General features: G+C 40.2%; 1 protein-coding gene across 9 annotated transcripts in view; it reads right to left on the bottom strand.

Moving 5' to 3' along the window:
* Positions 1-12,363, bottom strand: part of LOC129178107 (nephrocystin-4-like) — a 254,373-nt gene that overhangs the window by 189,915 nt on the left and 52,095 nt on the right. For all 9 annotated transcript variants that reach the window (XR_008569753.1, XR_008569754.1, XM_054769957.1 and 6 more), the window contains exon 5: positions 1,540-1,689. Coding sequence is in view for 7 of the 9 variants with exons in the window: in XM_054769957.1 (XP_054625932.1) it covers positions 1,540-1,689 (150 nt within the window). In the remaining 2 variants the exon portion in view is untranslated. The remainder of the gene's footprint in view (positions 1-1,539; positions 1,690-12,363) is intronic.

Raw genomic sequence — 12,363 nt, 5'->3', positions numbered from 1 at the left:
AACAGTGGGGTAGCGTGCCTAAAATTTTAAAACATATGCAGAGGTAGATAAAGCTGCTGGATGCTGACCACTCATGATACTTCAAATGCAGCTACTGCCATCTTGTGGCGTTAATAAAACTAAGTCATACTACATTTCTAACTACGTAAGAATAACTCTTCCATTGCTGTGTACACTTCTGTCACTGTCTGTGACCGCAGTGACTCAAATACAGAAATAATTGATCATTTTCATTTGGCTAAAGAGAGCAGCTCTAGCATTGGATGAAACAGTAAAAGTACACAATCGCACCTCTCAGGCACAACAGAAAGAAAATCAACACTGTGATTTTAATCTCTTCGGCAGCAGTAAATGTTGGCACTGAGCATTTGATTGTAGCCATTGTTTCCTGAGGGTTGAGTTGTTCTGAAAGAGTGTGTGAATATTAAGCCAGTGGCTGTGGGTCTTAAAAGGCAGCTTAGTTCTCCACTGCTCACAGATGCAGAACTTGAAGAGCATTAGCCTGTTGCCATACCTTCCACAAGTGATTGCGGCTGAGGAACTCACAGACTTCATTACATTCCCCCTGAGTAACTCACTTCCTGGGCACTTATAGGGATAGTTCGGATTTTTTGACATAAAGTTGGATGAAATCCCCATCAGCAGTGTAGTACATCAACAGTGACTTTTTGTGATTTTTCTGATGCAAATGGATTACTCTTTTGAAAGCGTATTGTTTTGAGGAGCCAAACTCTTTACTTAGACTACGTTCCTCAAGTTGAACACCGGAGAGAGTGGCGATCATTGCTTCTTTGACAACCTCCCAGTCTAAATGGTCTTTTTCTTTATCAAGAATTGTGTAGCTCTAAATGAGGCTTCGGTTGCGTTGGGTTTTTAACCGGTCTTGTGAAAAAAGATTGGTGTTTGCACAAAGCTGCCTTTAACTCACAGGCACTTTCTGCTTGGAGTGTGCTGTCCCTAGTTATCATGGTACCTTGTATGTCACGTTGTGAAATGTCTCTCCACATTGTGCCGTTTTTCCGTCGTTCCTTTAGTAAAAAAAACACAACAAAAAACCTCTACCTCCCATTCATCGTTAAAATTATGTTTTCTTTCTTTTTCTGCCATCTTTTTGGGGGCCGGTCATCTCCTCATTTTTGCTACACATACTAGCTTGTTTCCACCATGTTTGTATGATCTCCACAATCGCTACGTTTTGGTCACGCACACAATACTGACCTGTAAGTGTGATTTAAAAAAGAAAAGCAACAACAAAAAAAAAGATGCAGCTCACTGGTAAGTGGCGCTATTTGAACTATTTTAGAACAGGCTGTGGGGGACTCATGTGGTCCTTAGAGTGACTTAGTGCCTGCGGTTACTGTGATGGTGATCCCTGATCTAGTTTGTTTACAGACTCAATGTGTCCACCATCTGAACTATTTATTTTGGGTTTTGATCAGAAAATATCAGTTAGATAAACTTGGAAAGACTTATAATTCTACATGCAGCACTCTGGACCTCAACGTGAAATGATCATTTAAAGGTCAGTTGAGAGTTTACCTGTCGGGGAAGCTGCGAGGCCAGGAATGTTCTCATCTCTGGACACAAGGACATTCTCTGGAAGCAGATGCATCACGGGAGCGAATGCAGGATGGCCTTTTAACACACACTCCAAGTGTGCCCCATTAATAGTCTTCAGAAGATTGCTGTCTGCAAACACCAATTTGAAGACATTTGTCATACACGTTGAATAAAACTGACATGCTTAATACAAATTATACCTGCTTTGAATAAATACGTACAGTACATATGATATTCCACCCATCCAACCAAGGAAGTATTATCCATTTCCTTGGTGTGTCGCAGAGCCATATTTCCAGGTGTGAGTCACCAGACAACATGACATCCAACACACAGACATTTTCATTTTTCAACATTCCATTTGGCTGTCAGCGACCTCGCTGCAATGTTCCCTTACTTGCCAGTATCATTTTCCAGGCCTTTACCGAAATGACAAGCACTCAAATTGGAAAATATTCTCCTCCGTGAAGGCAACGGCGGCATAGATGGGACCCGTGTTATGAGCAATGAGGATGACATTGCCATCTTTCAAGCAGGTCAACCGAAAACACGTGATTCACAACAATCCGCCGCCATTGATACAAGGCACAGACCGTCTGGAAGGTGAGCAAATGGTAGTTGATGTGTCGAGTATACATTGGCTTGCTTCAGGTCTCGATGGCATCACCATGTTTCACTCTGACAGGGGTTAATGATTGCACTTGCGGTAGCATCAGTGACAATCAATACAAGAAGTTGCATTCGCTCCTACAAGGTGAGACGGCAACCTCAAGTGAAAACTGGCGCACAGCACTGCCATGCTGGGGTAATGGGACATCGTGGGTCATAACTGTCAAGGAAAAATACTAAAATAGTATTTAGTGGAGCCCCCACAATCTAAAAAAACAACATCTGTTTGTCCGTGTGTTGGGCTATTTACTAGTCTATGTGCTGCTTTTTTTTTGTTGCAGTTTTATCATAGTTTTTGCGTAATTCTGCTAACTAAATACAGTGAAAGTGAAGTCAGTGAAGTCAGAACACAAGCCGTTGCCTTGGTTGACTTTGAAGCTGCTCTCCTGTAATTCCAAAACAGCTTTTCCTATAGCAAATAATGTAAAATGAATTAAAATGCCCTGCGACGAGTCCAGGGTGCACCGCACCTCTCGACAGGGATAGGCTCCAGCTCACTCGTGACCCTAATATGGGCAAGCTGTATAGAAAACGGATGCACACATGTACTGCCGAGCAGCCAGACCCTCTCCTGTGTAAGACTGAGTTAAATTTGTGGTTCTATGGTTATTAGGGGTGTAATGGTACATGTATTCATATGCAGATTTTCGTTACGGAGCCTTTGGTTCAGAAGAGTACCGAATTCCCACGTTGTACGCATTACAAGTGAAAGACAAAGTGTTTCTCGCGTCATGCATTTATTTATTTATTTGATAATCAAATACAAGTGGTCACAAAAAGCCAAGTATTTGTCGCAGGAACGGGAATCCAGACATGCAGGTCACCTATACAAGCCCGAGGAGTGTATATAACTACCGCTGTGAAAGGCGAGGTGTGTAAGCGTGCACAACACCTCCACAAGCGTACAACCCACCCTTTGACTAGTGTGAGTCATGACTAGTTAATAGTACTAAGAAGACAGATCCTGGAGCCGTGCTTTCATTATTTGCTAAACACTTCGCCTTCCTGGTGAAATACGTAAACAAGGGGCATCCAAAGTGCAATGGCTAATTTTTTTATGGGCCCGAGGCACATTGTAGAAACAAAATAAACAAAAAAGAACAAAAAGGCATTATGTAACAAGAAAATGTAATGTTGATACTAAGAACCTTTTTTTTTTAAATTTTCGATACTAACAACGTATCACTAACACCACAAAGATACTTCTGTGGAAAAAGCCCTGACATAACAAGCAAAGACAAGAATGCAAGACAAAAGCAGTGAGCTGGCATTGTTTAACGACAAGCTGGAACTATTAATGCTGCACTTCAGCCAATAAGGAACTTATAGTGTAGTAAAAATAAAATCATTATTCACACTGTTCAAACTCTTATTGTTCTACTTACCTGCATTGTCTCACTTTCCTAAAAAGAAACATTCCAAATCATGATATAGTATATCATATGTATTTATTTTTATTCAAGATTATTATTTACTAGTGATGTGCCGATCGATACTGAAATAGATACCACTTCTGATACCAGCTCTTCATGCTCTGAAATTAATTCAAGGATGGAAGGTCAGTGTCTATCCAGCTGAAGTAGGATGCAGAGGTTTTGTGGCTTCCTCTACCATTAGGCTCATGGAAGACCTTGGCATTCATGGTCAGGCTCTGCGACAGACAGTAAGATCAGTCTCTGAAGCGGCCAAAAGAAGCAGCGAGTGGCTATGGCTCAAGTGCAAAAACCCTTGCTGGGCTCAAAGCAGAGGGGGGCATACCTGACGTCAGGTGTTGCCGATGAGCTCTCTGGAGGTGTCGTGGGCCTATCATCGAAACACCAATGAAAGAGGGTGCCCATCTGACAACCCCGATGAAGTTTGAAACCCACCCCCTTCCGGCTCTTATCCAAGGATTGAGTGTGGGGGGAAGAGGGGAGGCTGAGCAATGTCCCAGGTCGGGATATCACTGATCACCTTCCATGCACTACTCTACTCATGATTGGGCATGGGACGCAAGCTCAGGCTTGGGCCCTTTCCACAGGGAAACGTCACTGAGATTTTTTTTTTGCCGGGTTGAAAAAAAGTCACATCCATACTGTGCTGGAGTAATAAATTGTTGCATCAAGACAGGAACCACTCACTGAGTGAAAACAATGTAATACAAATTATTAATTTATTCAAATTAATCATTTATTAAATTAATAAATTAATTAAATGTCTGATATTCTTTATGCTATGATATGAAATGCACTACTATTTGAAATTTTCAGACAAGTTGGGGAGATTTGCACAAAGTATAGGTATCGGATCGGTATCGCCATACCAGTGTGGTTTTTACTCAGTATCAAGTAGGAAATTAACCCTTGATGAAAATGAAACAAACAAATACAGACCTGATCAAAATCTTAAGACTAGTTGAAAAATTGCTAGAATTTGCATTTTGCACATTTGGATCTTAATGAGGTTTTAAGTAGAGCTACAATATGCAAAAGAAAGAAGGGGGAGTGAGACAAAAAGCACTTTGAAAAAGTAATTTATTGAAAACAACAATTAAACTCAAATAGGCTGTTTATTAACTGATCAAAAGTTTAAGACCATCGCTCAAAAAATAAGAAAAAACTCTCCAAACCAGAACAAAAAATGTTCTCAGTAGGACTCAGTAATGAGTAGCTCCACCGTTCTTGTTAGTCACTTCAAAAATTGGTTTGGGCATGCTTGATGTTAGTGTTTCCAGGAGGCTAGTGGGAACATTGCTCCAAGTGGTGAAGATGGCTTCACGAAGGGCATCAACTGTCTGGAACTGATGGCCATTTTTATAAACTTCCCTTGCCATCCATCCCCAAATGTTCTCTATGGGATTTAAATGAGGGGGACATGCAGGATGGTCCAAAAGAGTGATGTTATTCTCCCTGAAGAAGTCCTTGGTCAAGTGAGCATTGTGAACTGCAGCGTTGTCCTGTTGAAAAACCCAGCTGTTACCACACAGACGAGGGCCCTCAGTCATGAGGGATGCCCGCTGCAACATCTGCACGGAACCCGCCGTTTGACGACCTCCAGTGTTCCACTGAATAAAAAAGCACCCCAGATCATGATGGACCCCCTCCACTGTGCCGGGTAGAAAACATCTCAGGTGGGATCTCCTTGTCATGCCAGTAACGTTGGAAGCCATCTGGACCGTCAAGGTTACATTTAAAAAAAAAAAAAAATAGAATGACTATCTTATTGCTTCCAATCTCAGCAGCAATGGCACACTGCGAGAGGCCTTGCTTATGCAGCTCAACAATCCAACCACGTTCAAATAAAGAAAGTTACTTAGCTTTAACCATCAGGATGGCATGACAGTGTGAATGCCTGACAAAAAAATTGAAATTTTGAGCAGATTTTGGCTTTTATAGCCTGTGGTCTTAAACATTTGATCAGGTGATGAACAACCTACTTCAGTTGTTTTTTTTTTTTGGTTTAAATTACAAGTTCCAAAAGTTTTTTTTTTATCTCACTTCACTTTTTGTCACCCCTACTTGCTTTACTTTAAGCTCTACTTAAACCTCATTAAGATCCAAATGTGCAAAATTCAAATTGTAGCAATTTTTCAACGGGTTTTAAGATTGTATCTTAAGTGTATTTTAATATCGAGGTTCTTGCGTAATGAACTGTGAGGGCGCTGCACCTTTACACCCCTAGTGGCTACGTCATACATTTCCATGGTATCCTTTTCTGACACAACATACATGATAACACTCTAAAATATGTCAAATCAATTCTAAGACGTGATAAATTTGTGAAAATAAAAGCAAAATAACATTTGAGGGTTTGGATCTGAAGAATCTTTATAACACGTGAAACAGGAACAAGCACCAAACAAAACTGACAATTAAACAACTATATTATGTATGTACCTTTAAGTACAGTATTATTTGTACAGTGGATACCTGTACATTCACGGCCCCACAAATTTGCAGATTTTCAGTAAATATATGTTGTTTGTTTTCTTCTCCTAAAATAAAAATTCTCCTAAAAGGCTGTTATTCCACAGAATAATATAGAATAATATATCTATTTTGAGCACAGGGCTTGCTCCGTCTGCTCCAAATCCTCCTGCTATCTGGATGTTGACGTTCTCCAATGATTTTGGATCAACATTTGCAAAAATAGTGACTGTTGGAATTATTACGTTAGATTACTTGCCATTGTTCACTGACGACAGAAGCTAACAAGCTAAATGTTAAATGCCCAATCCAGATATAAGCCCTAAATATGCCTGAAATAACTCTTATTAAAAACATTTAAAACATTTTAACATGTATAGGTGTATAGGTAAAATTTTACATAACATTTTTAACCAAAAATCCGCAAATTTGCAGGACTGTGAATGCTGAATCTGAAATGTGCAGGGATTCACTGTACAGAACTACTACAGTATGTGTTTTACTCCCCTGCCTCTGCTTTCTTTTTTCACTCTCGCCAAATGTGGACAACAGCTGAGTTGACTCTGCAACAAAGCTTCTTACCTGCCTTACAAACAACCCAATGGTATAAAAGAGAGAACGGTAGCTCAGTAGGCATCAAATAGAACTTCCTTGGCACAGATGATGCCCAGTTGTCGACAACTTTTTCATCATTTATTTCTTGTTATTCATTATGCATCGAGCTCAGGTATCTCTCAGATGCTGTGTGCACAGATTAGAAAACTATCCCCCCACAAAAATAATTTGTACGGCTTTAGTGAGCAGCGGTTTATGTGGCGCCTCAGAATCAGCTGAGCAGCAGCTTGGCAGAAGATGTGAAAGAGAAGGGGAATTGAAGTAGAAAAAAAGAGTGGATGGCGGGTGGTAAATGGCTCAGCATCAAATAAATAGTAGCAGTGTTTTTTGGGAGAAGGTTTAGTAGGGGAAGAAGAAAGTAATAGTAGGCCTGTCACAATAACAAATTTTGCTGCTAATTTCTGCTAATTGTGCTACAAATTATCGTCAATAATCAATGTTATTTTTTTAGTTATTTTTTTCATTATTGTAATGCGAAGTGTACTTCACATTTGAACCACTAGATGGTACTCAAGTATAGTGTAACTGTGTGCGCCACATTAGTAAGACACAGAAATTGTCTGGACGTATTGTGGCATTCATGAGTCGGTGAGGAAGAGGTAACTCTTTATTTTGCAAGCAGAGTAACAACAGAGTTCACAATGAACTTAAGCCCATTGAAATCACGGCAGGTCACCACTCCACATACCAGTCTTACTCACGGTATGATAAAAGAAAGAGCTACAACATTACACAGGAATGCAATAGGTAGATAACAACAGACAAGACACTATGAACGAAGAATGCAGAATGCCGAACAATAACCAACAGCTTTGTGAGCTCTAAACGTGTAGCTTAGCAGCCATTTACAACAACAGTCAGCAAAGCTTGCTGGGAAACAGGAAGTGCTCCAAACAACACTACAATATGCTGTAATCGTATTGAATGGTTGCATTTCTTTTGCAGTGTAGCGAGCGACACTGTCTAAGCGCGCACCATTTTGCACTGTGTTGTTTATATTTGCAGAGTAAACGTTAACTGTCAGGATGAAGGCTCCACTGCCCGAGCAACTCCATCAGTAGTTTTCTGTCCGTGAAATATCAGGTTACGATACTGTTGCTGCAATTCTATGCATTACAACAACTATACAACATACCGACATGACTGTTCAAATACTGTGGTGTGAAAAAGTGTTTGCCCCCTTACTGATTTCCTTTTTTTTCCATGTTTGTCACTTAAATGTTTCAGATCATCAAATAAATTTAAATATTAATCACTGACAACACAACTGAACACAAAATGTAGTTTTTAAATGAAAGTTTTTATTATTAAGGGAGAAAAAAATCCAAACCTACACAGGCCTGTATGAAAAAGTGATTGCCTCCCCCCCTGTTAAAATAACTTAACTGAGATTAACTGCGATCTATCAGTTTGGAAAAGGTTATAAAGCCATTTCTAAAGCTTTGGGACTCCAGCGAACCACAGTTAGGGCCATTATCCACAAATGGCAAAAACATGGAACGGTGGTGAACCTTCCCAGTAGTGGCCTACCAACCAGAATTACCCCAAGAGCGCAGCGACTACTCATCCAAGAGGTCACAAAAGACCCCACAACAACATCCAAAGAACTGCAGGCCTCACTTGCCTCAGTTAAGGTCAGTGTTCATGAATCCACTATAAGAAAGACACTGGGCAAAAATGGTCTGCAAGGCAGAGTTCCAAGACGAAAACCACTGCTGAACAAAAAAAACATTAAGGCTTGTCTCAATTTTGCCAGAAAACATCTTGATGAACCCCAAGGCTTTTGGGGAAAAACTCTGTGGTCTGATGAGACAAAAGTTGAACTTTTTGGAAGGTGTCTGTCCCATTACATATGGCGTAAAAGTAACACCACATTTTAAAAAAAACAACATCATACCAGCAGTAAAATATGGTGGTGGTAGTGTGATGGTCGGGAGCTATTTTGCTGCTTCAGGACCTGGAAGACTTGCTGTGATAAATGGAACCATGAATTCTGCTGTCTACCAAAAAATCATGAAGAATGTCCAGCCATCTGTTTGTGGCCTCAAGCTGAAACAAACTTGGGTTTTGCAGCAAGAAAGTGATCCAAAACACAACAGCAAGTCCACCTAGGAATGGCTGAAGAAAAACAAAATGAAGACTTTGAACCGGCCTAGTCAAAGTCGTGACTTGAATCCTATTGAGAAAAAAGGATAAAAAGGCGGTTCATGCTCCAAAACCGTCCGATGTGGCTGAATTACAACAATTCTGCAAAGATGAATGGGCTAAAATTCCTCCAAAGCCCTGTAAGAGAATCATTGCAAGTTATCACAAACGCTTGCAGTTGCTGCTGTTGAGGGTGACCCAACCAATTATTAGGTTAGGGGGGCAATCATTTTTTTCAGATAGGGTCATGTACGTTTGGATTTTGTTTTCTCCTTTTATAAAAAAAAAAGGCTCATTTAAAAACTTCATTTTGTGTTCAGTTGTGTTGTCATTGACTAACATTTAAATGTGTTTGATGATCTGAAACATTTAAGTGTGACAAAAGAAAAAGAAATCAGGTAGGGGGCACATACCCATGTACACACCACTGTATGCACATAACATGCATAAACATTCACAAGTCAGTGACATGGAAGTGTTTATTTAGAGTGTCCTTTGAACACTGTATGATTGCCCTCTGATGGTAATGCATAAAATCTCCTCTTTGACCTCTTGTTTGCTCTCCTTGAATTTGCCGATGTTTCTATGCAGAAAACAAGTCTCTGTGGATGCAACGCTGATGTACATGTGAACACTGCAAAGTTTGTTGACGTGACTTATACCGCAAAACTCTTTCAGGCGTAAACAAAGTACATACACTGTTTAAAGCTCTGATGGCACAAGGGAGTAAATACCCGTACGTAGGCTGACATTCCATAATCGCTTCTTTTTTTTGCCAAGTTTCTACTTGTGTTCTCATGAGAATCTAGTTGGAAATCTTGCGGCTCCTGAAGCACTATTTTGGGTTTACTTTGGATTAGTTTCCTGCAACATAAACTACTACTATTACTATTACTATTTCCACAAAGTATGATTCATTATCAATAAATGGAATATTGTCAAAGTTAAAGCATAGAAAACCTTTTTATAAGATTCAAGATTTTTATTGTGATATGCACAGTAAAACTGGTAGTTCTGCTATGCAATGAAATTATTTTTCTGTTCATTCTCCCAAAAAAGAAAGAAAGAAAAACAGAATTAGAACTTACCAAATACAATTTTTACCATTATTAGAGCACCGTAAACATGAAATAACATCCCTATAGTCATCTTTAAACTTATACATGTATTATTCTTTGTTTACAACCCATTGCTCAACTGTAATGAGCAGGCTACGGGATCACAGCAGGGACACAAGTTACGGCCGCTGCTAGCATAGCAGGCTACCGAGCTAACTACTTAGCCTCTCCAATTTATTTATTCTAAACTTAAGAAAGTGTTTCAAGCAGAGTGGGGAAGAAAAACAAAGTAAGAAGTTAAAAGCTTGCCACTTCCACACGGAATGGTATGAGTTCTAGGTCGTGCAGGACATACCCTGGCTGACTACATGCAGTGAGAAGGTAATCAAATATAATGTCATTTAACATTAATGAAATAACTTATAGCAAATAACTTCCATCCATCCATCCCGGTCCAGGTCGCAGGGGCAACAGTCTCAGTAGGTAAGTCCAGACTTCCCGGTCTCCAGCCACGTCTTATCGACACCAAGGCGTTCCCAGGCCAGATGTGAGACATAATCCCTCCAGCGTGTCCAAGGTCTGCCCCGGGGTCTTCTCCCGTCGGGGCACGCCCAGAACACCTCACCAGGGAGGCGTACGGGAGGCATCCAGGAATACTAGATGCCCAAGCCACCTCAACTGGCTCTTCTCGATGTGAAGGAGGAGCGGCTCTACTCTCTCCTGGATGACCAAGCTCCTCACCCTATCTCTTAGGGTGAGTGCAGCCACCCTACAGAGGAACTCATTTCAGCCGCTTGTATTTGCAACCTTGTTCTTTTGGTCATGACCCAAAGCTCATGACCACAGATGAGAGTTGGAACAAAGATCGACCAGTAAATTGAGAGCTTGGCCTTCCAGCTCAGTTCTCTATTCACCCCAAATTTTTAGAATTTTGATTAGGAATGTATTTTCTAAAATTAATATAAAAATAATAATGTAATAATTTTAACACCAAGGAAGTAAGTCATACATTATCAAATCCATCCATCCATCTTCTATGCCGCTTATCCTCATTAGGGTCGCGGGTATGCTGGAGCCTATCCCAGCTGACTTCGGGCGAGACTTGTCGCCAGCCAATCGCACGGCACAAAGAGACAAACATGAATGTTTTTGGAATGTGGGAGGAAACCGGAGTACCCGAAGAAAACCCACGCATGGGGAGAACATGCAAACTCCACACAGAGATGCCCAACCGAGATTCAAACCCAGATTTTCCGGATCTCCTGACTGTGTGGCCACTAGGCCACCGTGCAGCCTTACATTATCAAATGCCAAGGAGAAATGTTAATTAAAAAAAAAAAAAAACTTTCCAGGAAAGCTTCTATCAAAATGTTAGGGTTGTTTTTACATACGATTTATATCCGGATGTGTTAATTTAATTCCGTGTTAGAAACCAATTTAATTTGCTAGATATCATGGTATAATGAAAACCCTGTTCTAATTCAGAGGCGCAATATTTTTCAAACTAATGTTGGAGAAAGTGAATAAAAGATGATCATTTCAGCCTCCAGGATATGTTTTCCATCATAATTCTTTAACACGAGACATGAATGACCACTAAAAGAAAATGCATGTCTCTCATCCAGCAGCGCAAATGACTTTTAGATACAATTCTTGCCTGACTCCAATAAATTCTCCCTTCAAAAGACTTCATGTCAAACGTTGTGTGTGTCTCCGTCACACAAATGGAGAAAAAAAATAATATTTTTGACCATAAAAGGGGTAAAACACCAAAAGTGTCAGCCAGCAGTGTGCCACTTGAAACAGAACAGCATCGTTACTAACTATACAGCGATCCGTGTGGTTAATAATTCAACTGGTGTAAAAGTCCGTTTGAAAGAAGTGTTTCTAATATTCATGTGACATGATCGCCAAGACGGGAACCCTGTGCTCTCACTGTGCACATTGCTATTCATACTGCAAAGCGCTACTGTGTTTGGTAATTTATAGGCTTTCTTTTAACACAGTGAGGACATACTGTATTTAAACTACCATGAGCTTCAACAGGTTTTGGACTCAAATGCTTAATCCTTCTTACTGTGACACTTACAGTACATTAATAACACATTGTAACCTTTTAAACTGCTTGCTCCAATGGAAAAACCAATAGCTTAAAAGAAAACACTTATTTTTGGAATTTTGCCCATCATCCACAATTCTTATGTGAGACATGAACACAGGTCTATCTCTCTTCTGTGCATTCTAAGTAGAAAAAAACTGCTAGCACAAGGCAGCTAACAATGGACGTAATGGGACACACCTAGCCTGCCTGTAGAGCCCTCTATGAAAACTCCAACATTTCATCGTTTTATATACTGTACATTCTGTGACCATGTAGTAGCAGGTACAGTCATGATAACATGTAGTACTTA

The sequence above is a fragment of the Dunckerocampus dactyliophorus genome, chromosome 1 (assembly GCF_027744805.1).
Source record: "Dunckerocampus dactyliophorus isolate RoL2022-P2 chromosome 1, RoL_Ddac_1.1, whole genome shotgun sequence".
Lineage (NCBI taxonomy): Eukaryota > Metazoa > Chordata > Actinopteri > Syngnathiformes > Syngnathidae > Dunckerocampus > Dunckerocampus dactyliophorus.
This window is presented reverse-complemented; position numbering and strand designations above follow the sequence as displayed.